A 14146-nucleotide genomic window follows, 5' to 3' on the forward strand; every position below is an offset into this window, starting at 1 on the left:
ATAAAATATATATATATATATATATATATATGAAATAATGAACAGTTGAAGTAAGCAAAACTCGTTGGCGACCGATTTAAAATCCATCGCAACCCAATTTCTCTCCTTAAGTAACACGTAATGGTAAACAAGTCCAAGTTACTTTATTGTTCACTCACTTGGCTGCTCGAGGCAGTTAAACGATCACGTCAATCATTTGCTGCTTTTGACAAATATTTCCTACATTTGAAAAATCTCTTCAAGCATAAGCGTTACCGAAACTCATATATAGGAAACGAAACAGAAAACTACTGTACGTTGTATGACAACGAAGAGGATTATTTTCAGCTTAAAGCGAACCTTGGATGCACGTAACCTAAATATTCTAAAATCAGTTTTTATTGCAGGCATGATACATATTACGGCATATTTAATATCTACGTAACTCTGGCAAAAATTTTTATCGAGCTGCTGCAACTGTAAGTTAGTAAGCAAAACACGTTTTCGAACTAATGAAAATGAGTTCCACACCTTATGTACTGAAAAGGTCACTTTTGGCTTCCATCCATTGTTTTTTATTTAAAAAATTTTCAACGAAAGTCAACAACGAAAAACTCGAAGTACGGACAATTGTTTGAAAGGATTTGGCAGATAACTAGTAGCCAAATGGAGGGGGGAGTGGATAGCAAATTCAGCTTTCATTCCCAATTTAATGGCAGACAAACACGCCACGGAAGGAGCGGACGAGTGAGCGGGCGAGTGAACGGAGATATAGACACAAGCAAATTTAAAATCCGATGAGTTAATGACCGTATACTTGGAACAGTTAAACGAACGCACAATCGTTTCGCCTTCCACCGTAGTTTGCAATACATCGATGCTCGCCTAAGTTGAAAGACATTTTGCGCCGTCTTTTAATTCTTTCAACTCTAAGGGATTTGCAAAAACAAAGTCACCTTAAGCACCCCAGAATTGATAAACAGATGTGCAACGACGATGAATAAATCGCGGATAAATGATTAACCAGGTGAAGGAGATATATGCATATATTTAATATAAGTATTTCTCATTTACTTATCGCATTGGTGAACATAGTATACTGTATATAAGAATGTACACGCTCTACATAGAGCTATATGTACGAATATAAATGTCGGGAAATTTCGCAATGGAAAAGTCTTTGAGCGGATGAAGCTTGATGTTTGTGTGTGTGTGTGTGTCACTTAGCATTTATCCTGCCTTTACTACCTTGTTAAACACAATAGTGGAAAGACATCTAGGGGGGAAATTAAAACTGCTAGGTGTAAAGAATAGATGAATAAATCCTTATAATAAGTAATGGGCAGTTAGATAAGAGCAAAGCGGTCGTGGAATAACCGGTCAGATGAATACATTAACAGCAATTTATCGAGCGAAGAGATTACTAGGCAAAATGGATCAACTGCTACATGAATGAGTCGTACTAAAGAGTTACCCGAAGGTTGCCAGAATTGTCCTATGTATAAACTGCCAGACACCTAAGCAAGCTATTTATTACCTTGGTGAATCCACATTTTCGCGCTGTCCAAGATTGTATACACTTTAAGGACACATTTACTCACGTTAAAGTCAATTTTTGCATTTTGTCACCTATGGAATGCTAAACTGACCATACGTGCATTATTTGCGGATAGATGTAACAATGAACGATGAAAGTTATTACGGTTAAGGTGTAAATGACCCCATTTCGCTTGAAATATTTATGTATAAATAACTAGAAACACACCTATTAATTTTCTTCCCCAAAGAGGGTTTTTTATAAAATAATTGGCGAACCACTCTTAGTAGATATATAAAAAAAAATCTACCTATTAAAGTAAATGAAAGAAAATGCCTTAATATGGTTGGATGTTAAAATATTTCTTTTTTTTTAGTTTAGTTTTTTTTTTTTTTTTTAATAAAGAAAAGAAAAATGATGACTCATGCTTTCCTCGAATTCTCTCTCATCGTTTCTCGTAATCATTTTCATGACACCTTACCTTCATCTTCACCCATCTCGATGCCATTCAATTCAGATATTTCCGTTTTGTCGCTGACAAATTTGTTATCATCGTTCTCGTTTATATTATAGTTAACGGAAATACCATTTATAGCCTGGGGTAATGAACCGTTCTCTTTGGCAGGCAATGAAGTAGACTTTAATGTATTGGCCGTTAAAGACTGACGATTAATGATGGTAATGGCATCGCCGTTCGATACAATTGAATTTGTTTTTGAATGATTTGTGTGATTACCATGATTGAATAATGGCTGTGATGATGACGGTGGTGGCTGAGTGGTAACAGAAATGGCCGACGCTGATGATAAAGTGCGTCCCGATGATTTATTATGTGGCTGCAATTTTTCCTCATTAATAGTGTTTGGGGTACCGCCCTTATGTACTGGTTCGACTTCATTGTTAGCGTTTTGTTCGGTTACCACATTTTCTTCATTCTGTTCACTACCGTTTGCGGCATTATTGGCAGCGGTCGAACCATCTTTGGTCTTCAATTCTTGACTGGTATTACAACCCATGATTTACTTTAAAATTTCTATTTTATTTATTTATTTTTATCTATTTTTTTTTTTTTGTTTTTTGTGAGTCTTTTTTTATTATTTAAATTTAAATGAAACTCTGAGAAGAAGTTTTGTTTTAGTTTTAGTTTTTCTTTCACAATACAATGAATAAAACGATTAAAAATACCGTCTATTTTTTATTTATATTTATAACTTATCTGTTGAAAAGTATCTTTGCCAAGGCAACAACACCATGCGATTTATTTTTTTTTTTTTTGGCTTTAATTAAATTGTTTAATCAATTTTTAACGTCACTGTTTGTTTTTCCCTTTTTTTTTTTTTTGTTTATTTTTTGTTTTCTTTCTTTATATGTGGGAGTTTTTGTTGAACACCTTTTTTTAATTCTATATTTATTGTATATTTGTGAATATACTTATATATATATATATATATATATATATATTTATATATATATTTATATTTGTTTATATTAAGTAATTTCTTTTTGATTTATGAAATTTTTGTAGCTAAAAAGGAAACCGTTTTTTGTGTTTTCAGTTAATAGTTAAAATATTAAAAATATTTTTTTGAAAAAATTTTCTGTCACATTTAAATCATGTTTCTTTATAAAACCACTCAATTTTTATGTAGCAATGTTTTTCCTAAACAATATATGATTTTCCTGCGTTCGTTGGCGAGTAACTCTTGTCTGCATATTCCATACGCACGGATGCCTCAATATAAACTAATCCATCTGTGCGACCGTATCCCATAGGATAACCAACCCATAGCCAAGTTGAGCTTATTGAAATTCTTCGAAAGAGAGCATTGCTTACGAAGAGAGGCAACAAAGAGAGAAAGAATATCGTATTTACCGTTATATACGCATATATTCACTGAAGTGAATGTAAAAGAGTGTATATAACGCTTCTTCATATTTTAACACATTTTGATTTCACATTTGTGAAATATAGGCAGGTTCGGTTATGTTAGAAAAATATGATTAAGAAATTCTTTTAAATATTTGAAATGCCTGAACACAACACGACACCAATACAGCCACCAATTGAATGAGAGCTTCAATAGGAACCAAAAAATTGAAAATCTGGGAGTTTTCTCAATTCACACTCGAAGCAAATCTAACAATAAAGAAAGCAACCATGGAGGCTTTTTGATACCCTGCGCTATCTAAAGATGATTATGTCTGTACCGATTTTTGATGTACGTAGTTAACATAACCACAGTCAGTTTTCCTCTATTGAGAGTATATTTATATGATTGCAAATATTGGTAGTTTTTTTTTTTTGTTCACCTATTACCTGTACGCAATAGTTGATGCATAAAGTTTTGAAGAACTTTTTATATCCTTTACAGACTTTATGTACCAAGTAAAGTAATACAAAAAGGATACAAAATAAAAGTTCGCTTACAAGTTATTATTGACTTTTTAGAAGATTGAACAACAAGTTTCGTATATTGATTTCAATTATTCATTCCATACTTATGTAATTTATATGTATACGCTTTCTACATAAACTATACCTTATGCTATTTTGCTTATTACAGTTATTTCCTCGATTTTTCAAAATAAATCATTATATGGAAAGAGATCCACTTGCAATAGTATTAGTCCTTGGGCCTGAATATGTCGGTATATCAAGTTGTGATCAAAATGTCTGAAAAATTTCGACATCTAGGATAGGAGACGGACACGCGGATAGATGGACAGATAAACTTAAATCGATTTAGAAAGTGATTCTGAATTGATCGATGAAAATTGGTTCTAACTCGATTTCTTCTGGGTGCTGCAAACATCTGCACAATATATATACGTCCTTTTGCCACGAATGAAGCAGAGTATAAAAATAATAACAGTAGAGTTTCCTTTCTTTACCAAAAAGATAAGGAAAGAGACGCTTAACGATGGACTATATTTTGTACAAAATGTTTTACTTTTCCAATAATGAAAGTTGAATTTTACCTAATGTTCTCTAATACTAGTACATCTTTGCAAAATATTTTGGTCGCAATGAAAGGTTAAGTAGTATAGAAATATTTACAATAAAATGCTAACGCTTACAGAACGTGTTGCTCACACGTTCAGAATGTTTTTTTCTTTTTGCTTCAAAACACGTTTAGTATAAGGAAAAGACAAAGGTTGGGCCACCGTCAATCAGATTTTGTATCTTACGCCTTGTAAGACATTAAGAAAAATTTGGATTGTGACAGTACTACAGTGAAACACGGCCCAACATTAAATACCCTACACCACTGCGCTTAATACAGTTATTTATAGCAAAATAAGACGTTATATGAGAAGTGGTTGAAGAAGTGGTCCCATTCGAGTCCTTTTTAAATAGCATTCGTCGCCGAGGCAAACCGGTGTAGAAGATGTCATCAAGACATCCAAAAAATGACGACATGCAGGTTGAATAAAAAATAACAAAACAGATAGACGAAAACATGGATAAGGGACAGACAAATTCTATATTGATTCTGAATCTAGTCTATCCGAGCTCTTCCTGTGTGTTGCTGGGTTGTTGATGGGTATACAAAGCCACATGAACTCAATGTGCTCTTGCGCCACAAGTAGTGGTATTGAAATCACTATTCTGTATTTAATCATACGCCGATTCTTTCCTAAGTTCAGAATCAGATTGCACCATCGTTTAATCATCGTTCATCGGTATATACCGAAAACTTTCAATTTCTTCAATTCGCCTAAGAAATCGACTACTATCGTGAAAAGGACTCTAGTTCTCAAGGGATTTGCAAAGAAAAATTGTCGATTAACATCCCAGATGTGTTGATTTCCTCTTATCTCTCTCTCTCTCTCCGCAAATTACAAACATTAAGCGTAAATGAATATACCTTACAACTTAAACGGTACACTAGCGTCTCACAAGAGAGGACGTGAACACAGGCAAAGAGAAAGAGAAAAATATTGCTGCAAGGACACCACGAACTGCAATGTATATGTAATGATAGGCATGTGTGTTCATCCATAAGTGATATGTCTGACTGCCTAAATTTGTATACGAAACGTACATACGCAGCAATTTTTGTGCATGTGTACAACTGATTCGTATGCCGTATGGAACGTACGAGCGAGAGGAAAAAAGGAAAAAAGCACATTTCATCCTATACCTATACCTATACAATAATGTGGTATTAAGAGGAATCTCCAATGTCTGTACACGAGTATGTTGTTGTTGCTTTCTTCTTCTTTTTTTTTTTTTTTTTGAGTGTCTGGTTGCCGGCATCACTAAAGTTGCATGTTTCACATTATATACCAGCAGTTAGATATATAAAAATTTGTATACGTGCATACAAGTAAATATATTTATATAAAATATATACATTGCATATATCTATATCTATACAGATATATATATATATATATATGTATATATATACTTAACGTAAAAAGCAAATAATATATTTGTATGCATCTGTGTATACAGACAATTTGCCGGTTTTATATGTTGTATAAATTAAAATACAAAAAAAAAACGTCTGAAAAATAAAGAAATTTTTAGAAGAAAAAAATAATAAGATATTTTCTTTAATTCTCTATTAATTGTTACAATTTAAAAGGAACTTTAATGAGAGTATATTTTCAAGTCTCGCACTTGGCTAATGGCGAATTTTTAATACGAATTTAAGTTTGTACGGATGTATGCGACGTTCCACCTTTTCTCGTACCAATCGATTCAGAATAACTTTTTTCACCGATCAAAACTTGTCCGTCCATCTAGTCTGCCTTCCTTTCTCGTATTCGACCCACAGGTCGCCATTTTTGAGATACTCGGATGACATTTGATTCACCAACGTACACGAGCGCTATTGCAAATGCTTCGGATCGGACCACTTTTTCGACCTCTTCCACATGTAGAGCTTTATTTTGAAAAGTCAATATCTATATATAATTGCACTAAGCGAAGTGATGTAGCCCATTTAATGATGGATCGCGCCCTGCTGTAATGCCTTCACTTTGTATATATTTGACGTACTGTTACGAAAATGGAGATTAACATGAAAATGTCACAGTGAAATGTTCGCAAAAGAGCACATAAGCAGAGTATTTGCGGACGGAAAACTCAGCCGAGTCAAAGATTTGGCTCGTAATTCCAATGAGCAAGATTACAAGAATAATCGTGAACGTGCGTTCATGTAAATAATTTATAAATAGATTTTATTTAGGATGGCAACTAAAAGCCATGGGGACTTTATCTCAAAAGGGCTTAAAGAACTTAAATAAAAACGTAAGATTATAAAGAGCATGCATGCAGCAATGACTCAGAGTGTATTCAACTTCTAAGCATACTTCTGAAGTATATTTTTATGTTTTGCAAGCATTTAATGAGACAAATAGATTACTGCGGTCCTGCCGGAGGTCAAGTAAAATATGTGAAACGGTCTTGACAATGACAAAATGACAAAATAAAAATAAATTTATTTGAAAATGATGCGGGAAGAAGTGTACTTGGATCAAAAAAAAAAAAAAAAAAACAAATCAACATTGGGTATATCAGAAAAACAGTCAAGTGTGACGGAAGACATCTTACGCTATGGGGTTGTTTTCCTCACTTATACATCTCAAACAACACTATGGTTAGATTTGTATGTAAAAACTTGTTGGAATCTGTAATGCTACTGTGTACTGAAGAACATATGCCACTGCTATGAAAATTCCAGCGTGGTAATAAGCCGAAACATTCATTCAACTTTGTGAACGCGACGTCGAAATGGATTACATCTTGGATGTCATCGAAACGGCACGCCACTTTCCCGACCTCAGTCTTATTTGGAGAGTTCTAAGGCGTCAAATATCCAAAGAGTATGGTATGACACTAACATCCCAATAAGCGCATGCCATAATTAATTTTATCCCTTCCCACAAAAATCGAAGATATCCTTAAAACCGATTATAGTTGTACAGGCTGTTGGGTGTCTGAATTGATTTCTTTAAAAATTATTACTTTAAGCACAAAATATTGCGTTATTTCTCACCTTTTGTATATACACTTATTTGACTGTCTACCTGGAAACATCTGATATCTTCGAACTGCATTTGCAGCCAACCCATTTGCTCTAAACCCATTTTTAAATATCCAGTTTATGAATAAGTGATGAATGTAATGGATAACAGATGGAAAATGGAAAAGGACACCTCTGATAAACGGATACCCTACATAAAGCGGCATACGCCGGTTTTTCTACCCACATGTGCATATTTTTCAGCTGGTACCTGAGGGAGTTATGACCCGCATAGAAGCCGCTTACGAGATATATGTCGCTTTTTTTAAGTGCTTCCAAGCGACCGCGTCCTAGCTTACCGTTGTCCCCCTGCACTAGGCTTCCCAAAGTTTGTTGATTTTTTCTGTGTCCATTATGATACTAGGCTCTTAACATGGCTTCCTAGTAAGGCACACCAAGGCTCCGGACCTGTCATAGCTGCTTAAATCGGTTTACAAGTTCGCCGATAATTAGTAAAAATATGAAATTTTCTTTAAACTTTCTGTGGTAATCTTCTGCTCATACTGAGTACTTCATAGGTCAACTATGCTACCTTTTAGAATACGGTGCTAAGGATTACTGTGTGTGGTGTTGTCGGTGTTTTACCGAAGTTAAAAAAATTTAAATTTCAATTAGCAAGCAACGTTGACTGTAGCGTATTTATTAAAATGGAGGGCTGCATCACCACCACAGCCGCCGGATCCTCAAAACCAAAACATATTTATTTCCTCTATGCCGTTTATTTTTCCCAATGGGTATAACAACAACAACGCAACCAGAATTTTTTCGTATTTTACACGAAACATCTACTACTCGAAGCTAATAAAGTCTTCTTTTGAGAGTGAAACTTCCGGTCGTTAGTAAGTTTTCAAAAAATATTCCATCATTTCTAAATCGAACATCATGCCCCTGCAACGTTAAAATAAAAGATTTTGACAATTTTTTTTTGTCCGAAAAATGTTCTGTGGTGCCACCACCACTTGAATAAAAAAAACCAACATTTAAAAGTCCTAAGACTAACCCTTATTGTTTTAAATAACCTGAAAACGAAAAAACAAGCGATAAGCTTTAAATGATTCAGATCCATATTCGTTGAATATTCGTGCAATTTCCTTCCTGGTAAACAGCACACTTCTAATTACGAGGTACGAGTATTTTAATAATAATTGTTAGTGTACACATTGCATAATTTTCTGCTGAATTTGACAATCATTTATGAATCTAAAAGCAAAGGTCATTAAACGTGTTGCCCGTCGACATTGTTTCATAATAAAGGGGTTAAAATTTGCTTATATTTATGTGCATGATAAGCATGAGTACAATCCTCTAATGTATACACATAGACAGGTATTCACGTTTAAGTTAATAAACATCTGTATTTGTGTCGCACAACTGCTGTTATTAAGTATGAGTGACATTGCGTATGAGTTACATACAAATCAGACAATTATGAACATTTTAAGAAAGGATTGTTACATAAAACAGTGGACTAATGAATTGTTTTTTTTTTTTGTTTTCACATCTCTCACCTTTAAAGCAAGAGCACCATGTAGTCGTATTGAAGAGCTGGGGAATGTGAAAGAAGGAGAGCGAAACAAAAGGGAGAATATTATAGAACCGATATGCTGTTATGGAGCAAAATCCTTGCTTGTCGCCTAATCAGCTTTTCTTTTTTTTGGGTCAAAGGCTTTGAGATCTGCTATTGTATCGTCGGTCAATTTGAACGATCTTTACTTTCCCCATTTTGGGAATCGCATAGTTTACTAATGTATACTACGAGTTTGTCCGGAGCAAGTTATGCTTTCCCTACAATGTAATGTTGCTTGCCAATTATCAAGCCCCTGCCTACGTTCATGCGGAATTTTCTTGACGCACTTTACGGATTTTGCGCATTTTCACGATCTCCGTTGTCGAATCAGTTTGGCGTAGAAATACAAACAAATGAATAATCTTTTATCAGCCATAGTTGAGAAAGGTTTTAAATGTAGTCACGACGATGCGATTTCGCCCGTAAGGACGGTTACATCAAGATTTTTTTATAAAAGTCAACCCTAGTCCACATAGGAATAGGGTCACATAGTCACACCGCGTTGCTTCTATTCTGCCATTATTGACATGATAATGGAAATTTTTCCGGACTCAAACAAGGCTTCAAACGATTTCTAACATCGTTTATCGGTTAAACTTGAAATTTTCAAGATTCAAAGGCGCGCACGATAGCACCTTAGGCTACTTTACACAATCTTTGCCAGTTTTGCCAGAAAAACAAAAAATGCTTTGCCAATTAAGTGACGAAAGTGCAGATAAGATCTACGTGATTCACCAGCCGCTACACACATAAATGGGCAACAAAACTTTTGCGAGTATTTATGGGTATGCGCGATAATTCTTTATTCAAATTTAAATGATCAATGAAAGACGCGAAATTTCGTGGACTTGCTAAGAGCTTTTTCAAATAACTATCAAGAATAAAAGAATCATCAAAGTTATGTGCTTTCAAAAGTTTTCCTAAAGTTAGACGTGGTGTCGCCATCCAGTGCCGAGAACCCTGTCATTTCAGCTCGTTTAGTATTTAAGTTAAGATAAAAGTTATGCTAGTATTAGTACAAATTTCAGCTTTGAGACTCAAACTTTTCAACTTTGAAAATTTGCAATGAACCGCAAAACCAAACACTGTAAATAGTGCAATAAAGTACTTTACGACTCTTAATTGAAATCCCTATAATAACCAAAAAGTACTTACGAAAAGAAATCCACATTGAAAGAAAACAAGTGACCGGCTACGGCCGAATCTTTTATACCCACCACTTTTTCTTAAAAATCGGCGGTATTACCCATAACTAATTAGTACATTATGCCGCAAGTGTTGCAGAGCACAAAGAGGCCTCCACAGAAAAGGTTGATCTTATGTATTTTTTCGTCAAACATATTCATTAGTACGCGCTGTGCGATGTATGTATGCAAAATAAATAATGATTTTAATAGCCTATGCTATTTTAAGTAAAGGATGTATTAAATTTCTGCCACAAAAAGCAAGCAAACTCATCTTCAAGTTTGTCTGTCTATCCGTCCGTTACTCCATTTATCCATTTATCCATTTATCCTTCAGTCCATGCGCAGGCGAGTCTCTCTGTCGGTCCGTCCGTCCATCTGTCCCTCTAATATCTGCGCACGTATTTTCATGTGCCAGTGAAGGACACAATTTTTGAGATATTTTAACGAACTTTGATACACTAATGCATTTGGATCAGCTGATCGCTCCCCAAATAAAGCCTTATTTTGCTATATGACCAAAAATTCCAATTGTCAATATATCTAGATAAAAGTCGATCAGGGCCAATGTGTTTGAATTCCTTCGTTCCTAAGAAAAGGACGTTCCTAAGAAAACTAAGTATTTCGACGACAACAATGACTAATTTTTAATATTGTATGATAAACATTACGCAATAACAGCAATTTAATATAAAAATTAACCACAGCAACTGGTCCGTTGTTTGATCGCAATTCTCTGTAAAAGCTCCCATCAAACTTAAACTTTCAGATGGACATAGAGTATAATTTTTGGCACTTTATCGCAAAACTAAATGAAGAATTGTACGGGTTAGTACGGCGTAGGGCATTTAATAGTCGCGCCTAGCCAGTTACCATGGTTGTTTTTCCTCTTTCTTTAAATTCTGCCTCTGTAGCATGATTTTTTTTTTGAAATTGAATCTGCGACCATCAACTAATATCAAAAATATTTATACGAAAGGTGCAATGGTCCATTTCGGTTATTGCAACAGCAAACAACTTAATAAAGAAGATAAGTAGCAGAATATTGATTAAGAAGATATATGTACTGATGACAAACACTTAAAGGGATTACATATGTAACGACAGCGCTTACAATCAGAGTATGGACAGCATACGATTGGGTTAAAACCACAAATTTTGGTCCTCGCAAATGAGATATCATGCATTGATCTAATTGATTTTCGAATTTATAATGTCCGAAGGTATGTTCTAGAATAATTTGCAAGCTTTTAAGCACAGTTTTCAACTCTTAACCATAAGTTCAAAAGATACATCAGGCTAAAGCGATTTTCCTCTTCATGTTTATTTCTACATATGTATGTCATAAGCGTTTGATAAACTTAATATTTTTCCATTGCTGAAAATAAGAATAGATTTACGTATAAATATTTATGTACTTGATGATGAAAGCGAGTTCAATTTCCCGCATGCATATGCACAATTTTATAAACCACATCACTGCAAAAAATAAGACAACAAAAAACGCTCATGAAGTTACAAACACTTTCTTACAAAACATTTTGATGATGACGCAGACGATGATGTTGTAACAGTTACTCTGTGATTTCGTCCTTACTTCCCTTAGTGACACATACAGCGCAGTATACTACAGCAATGGTTTAGTCTGCGACCATTCATTATTAACCATCTCTTTAATGTTTTACTCCATACAACTTCTTGCGCTTTGGGTGCGTTTTGTGCGGTTATATCAGGTTTGTATTTTCGTTTGCAACACACCATAGTACATGAACTTGCTTTTAATCAACGTAAGTTTCCGAAGTGATTTAGAGACGCCAATCTGTTCGTCAGTCCTTTTAGCAATTTATCCGAAGACTTTTTGCCAAAGAGATTAGCTTGTAGGCCACCTGGACAGAAGGAGCGCGATATGCCCATGGATTTCTTTACCTAAAGCGAATATTTACTTAAGATTTTCGGCAAATATTTCTCACATAAATAAATACGAAAATGTTTCCGATCAGCCCACCAAACCACGCCCACTAAATAGCGAAATATCTCTAAGCTGGTGTGCGTAACACGGCCTGCAGTGAATATAACTTTTTTACTTATTTTTAATTTAATATTTTTAGGCCATTTCGCATACATAAGAAAAGAGAGAAGAAAACAAACAGCAAAAACTTTACGTTACTTTATCCCAAAAAGAAACAAACAATGAGAGACGAAAGCAACTTGACACCAAGACGTGGTCGTGTAAATGTTAGCATTTATTTAGTAAAAAACCACAGAAAAATAACAAGAAAACTCTTTACCATTAAGTATGAGAAATGAAAACAAAGTAGAGAACCTTTTATACATATGTGTATATAATATAACACATACATGTGCATATTTAGCGAGCACAGAGGCAACCTTTTCAACCTTAAACACAATAAATGAAAAAACGAGGTAAAAACTAAAGGAAAATGTTTATTTTTTTTTTTTGTTTTTGTTTTATACATTTAGTTTATTATAAAGAAAGAGCAAAGTTACAGCAATATATGTGCATGCATCTGTATTTGCAACATAGCGTATGTCGGTAGAGTTTTACATAAAGCTCTATACAAGCATACCGTATAACCTGATTATAGTTGACACCTGCCAAATAACAAATAATTCACTCGCTTTTTATAAAAGATGCAACAAAATAACTAAACATTAAAGAGTGATTATCAAAAGACTTAAACTTTGCTTTATATCGCATAAGGTGAAAAGTGTCGGTTAATTTCAATAGATTTTGAAAAAAAGTCCTAACCTACGCTTAACCATCATAATGGCTGACACTCAAGAAATATCAGATGCAAGTATAACATGTCTCTAGTATACGTAATTCCCGTCACGGAAGAAAACAACATACGATTATGGGCCGATAAAGGGGGAAGCTTTGCTTTCTCAAAGAAACTTGCTATTAGAAAATTATTTAGTTCTTTATGAGTGCGAAAACTTCTTCCTATATGCGAAGACTCAGTTTTTAAGCGTCAAACCATATGGACATCACGAAAGTGCCTGGAGAATATAACATCAATAAAATATTTCTTACTTACTAGCATTAAGAAAAAAAAAGAGGCCTAGGTGCTAGGGTTCATCTCACTTTTAGTCTAAATAAATTAGAATAATAATGATAAGCAAGACTGCTATAGTCGGCCGAGGCTAACCATTAGATAGCTAGCATCACATCTCCTAATACAATCACTCACTCAATCACACTAAAATCTGTGCATTATTCCTATGATATTGAAAAACACTCCAAACGTCAAATTACTTTGGCCAACTTCACCAAAGTTAATTAATTTTTTCGAAGATTTTATTATTTTCCAGTTGCTTCCGTCATATCAACCACAGATTAGAATTTGCCGCCGTAGAAAGTTTTGTTTTCATGAGAGTCCCTCATATACGATATGGTACAATCTAATAAATAGATTATACTAGAATAGACTAAATCCCTATGGTTGAGTTACCCAGGATAAAGTTTCCCCATTAAAATATTAAAAATTAGGACACTTCTGCACATAAAGGCCTATTTTTCATTAGAATCCTTATATGGATTGGGATCTAAAAAACAAATATGCGCTCTTAAAATTCGACAAGGTTAATTCAGTGTCCGTGGGACCGCTTCTCACAAAGTTTTCGCAGCAATTTAAAATGGCGAATAACTATTACGAAGCGATTTTGTGACGAAATCAATTATTTACTTATTTATTTTACATCTTTATTTGTTTATTTATTTACGGTTGATATTCAGCTAACACAAACATACAGAAAATTACAATATTTTTTTCTAGCTACTTATTAAAATAAGGTGTTATATGGAGTGCGGTCGAAAATG

General features: G+C 34.2%; 1 protein-coding gene across 1 annotated transcript in view; it reads right to left on the minus strand.

Annotated features, from left to right (window-relative positions):
- Positions 1–2574, minus strand: part of LOC119639781 — a 112535-nt gene extending 109961 nt beyond the window's left edge. The window contains exon 1 of the mRNA XM_038037437.1: positions 1998–2574. Within this exon, the coding sequence (XP_037893365.1) occupies positions 1998–2532 (535 nt within the window). The 5' untranslated portion in view covers positions 2533–2574. The remainder of the gene's footprint in view (positions 1–1997) is intronic.
- Positions 2575–14146: the final 11572 nt, after the last annotated feature.

The sequence above is a fragment of the Glossina fuscipes genome, unplaced genomic scaffold (genome assembly GCF_014805625.2).
Source record: "Glossina fuscipes isolate IAEA_lab_2018 unplaced genomic scaffold, Yale_Gfus_2 113, whole genome shotgun sequence".
Taxonomy (NCBI): domain Eukaryota; kingdom Metazoa; phylum Arthropoda; class Insecta; order Diptera; family Glossinidae; genus Glossina; species Glossina fuscipes.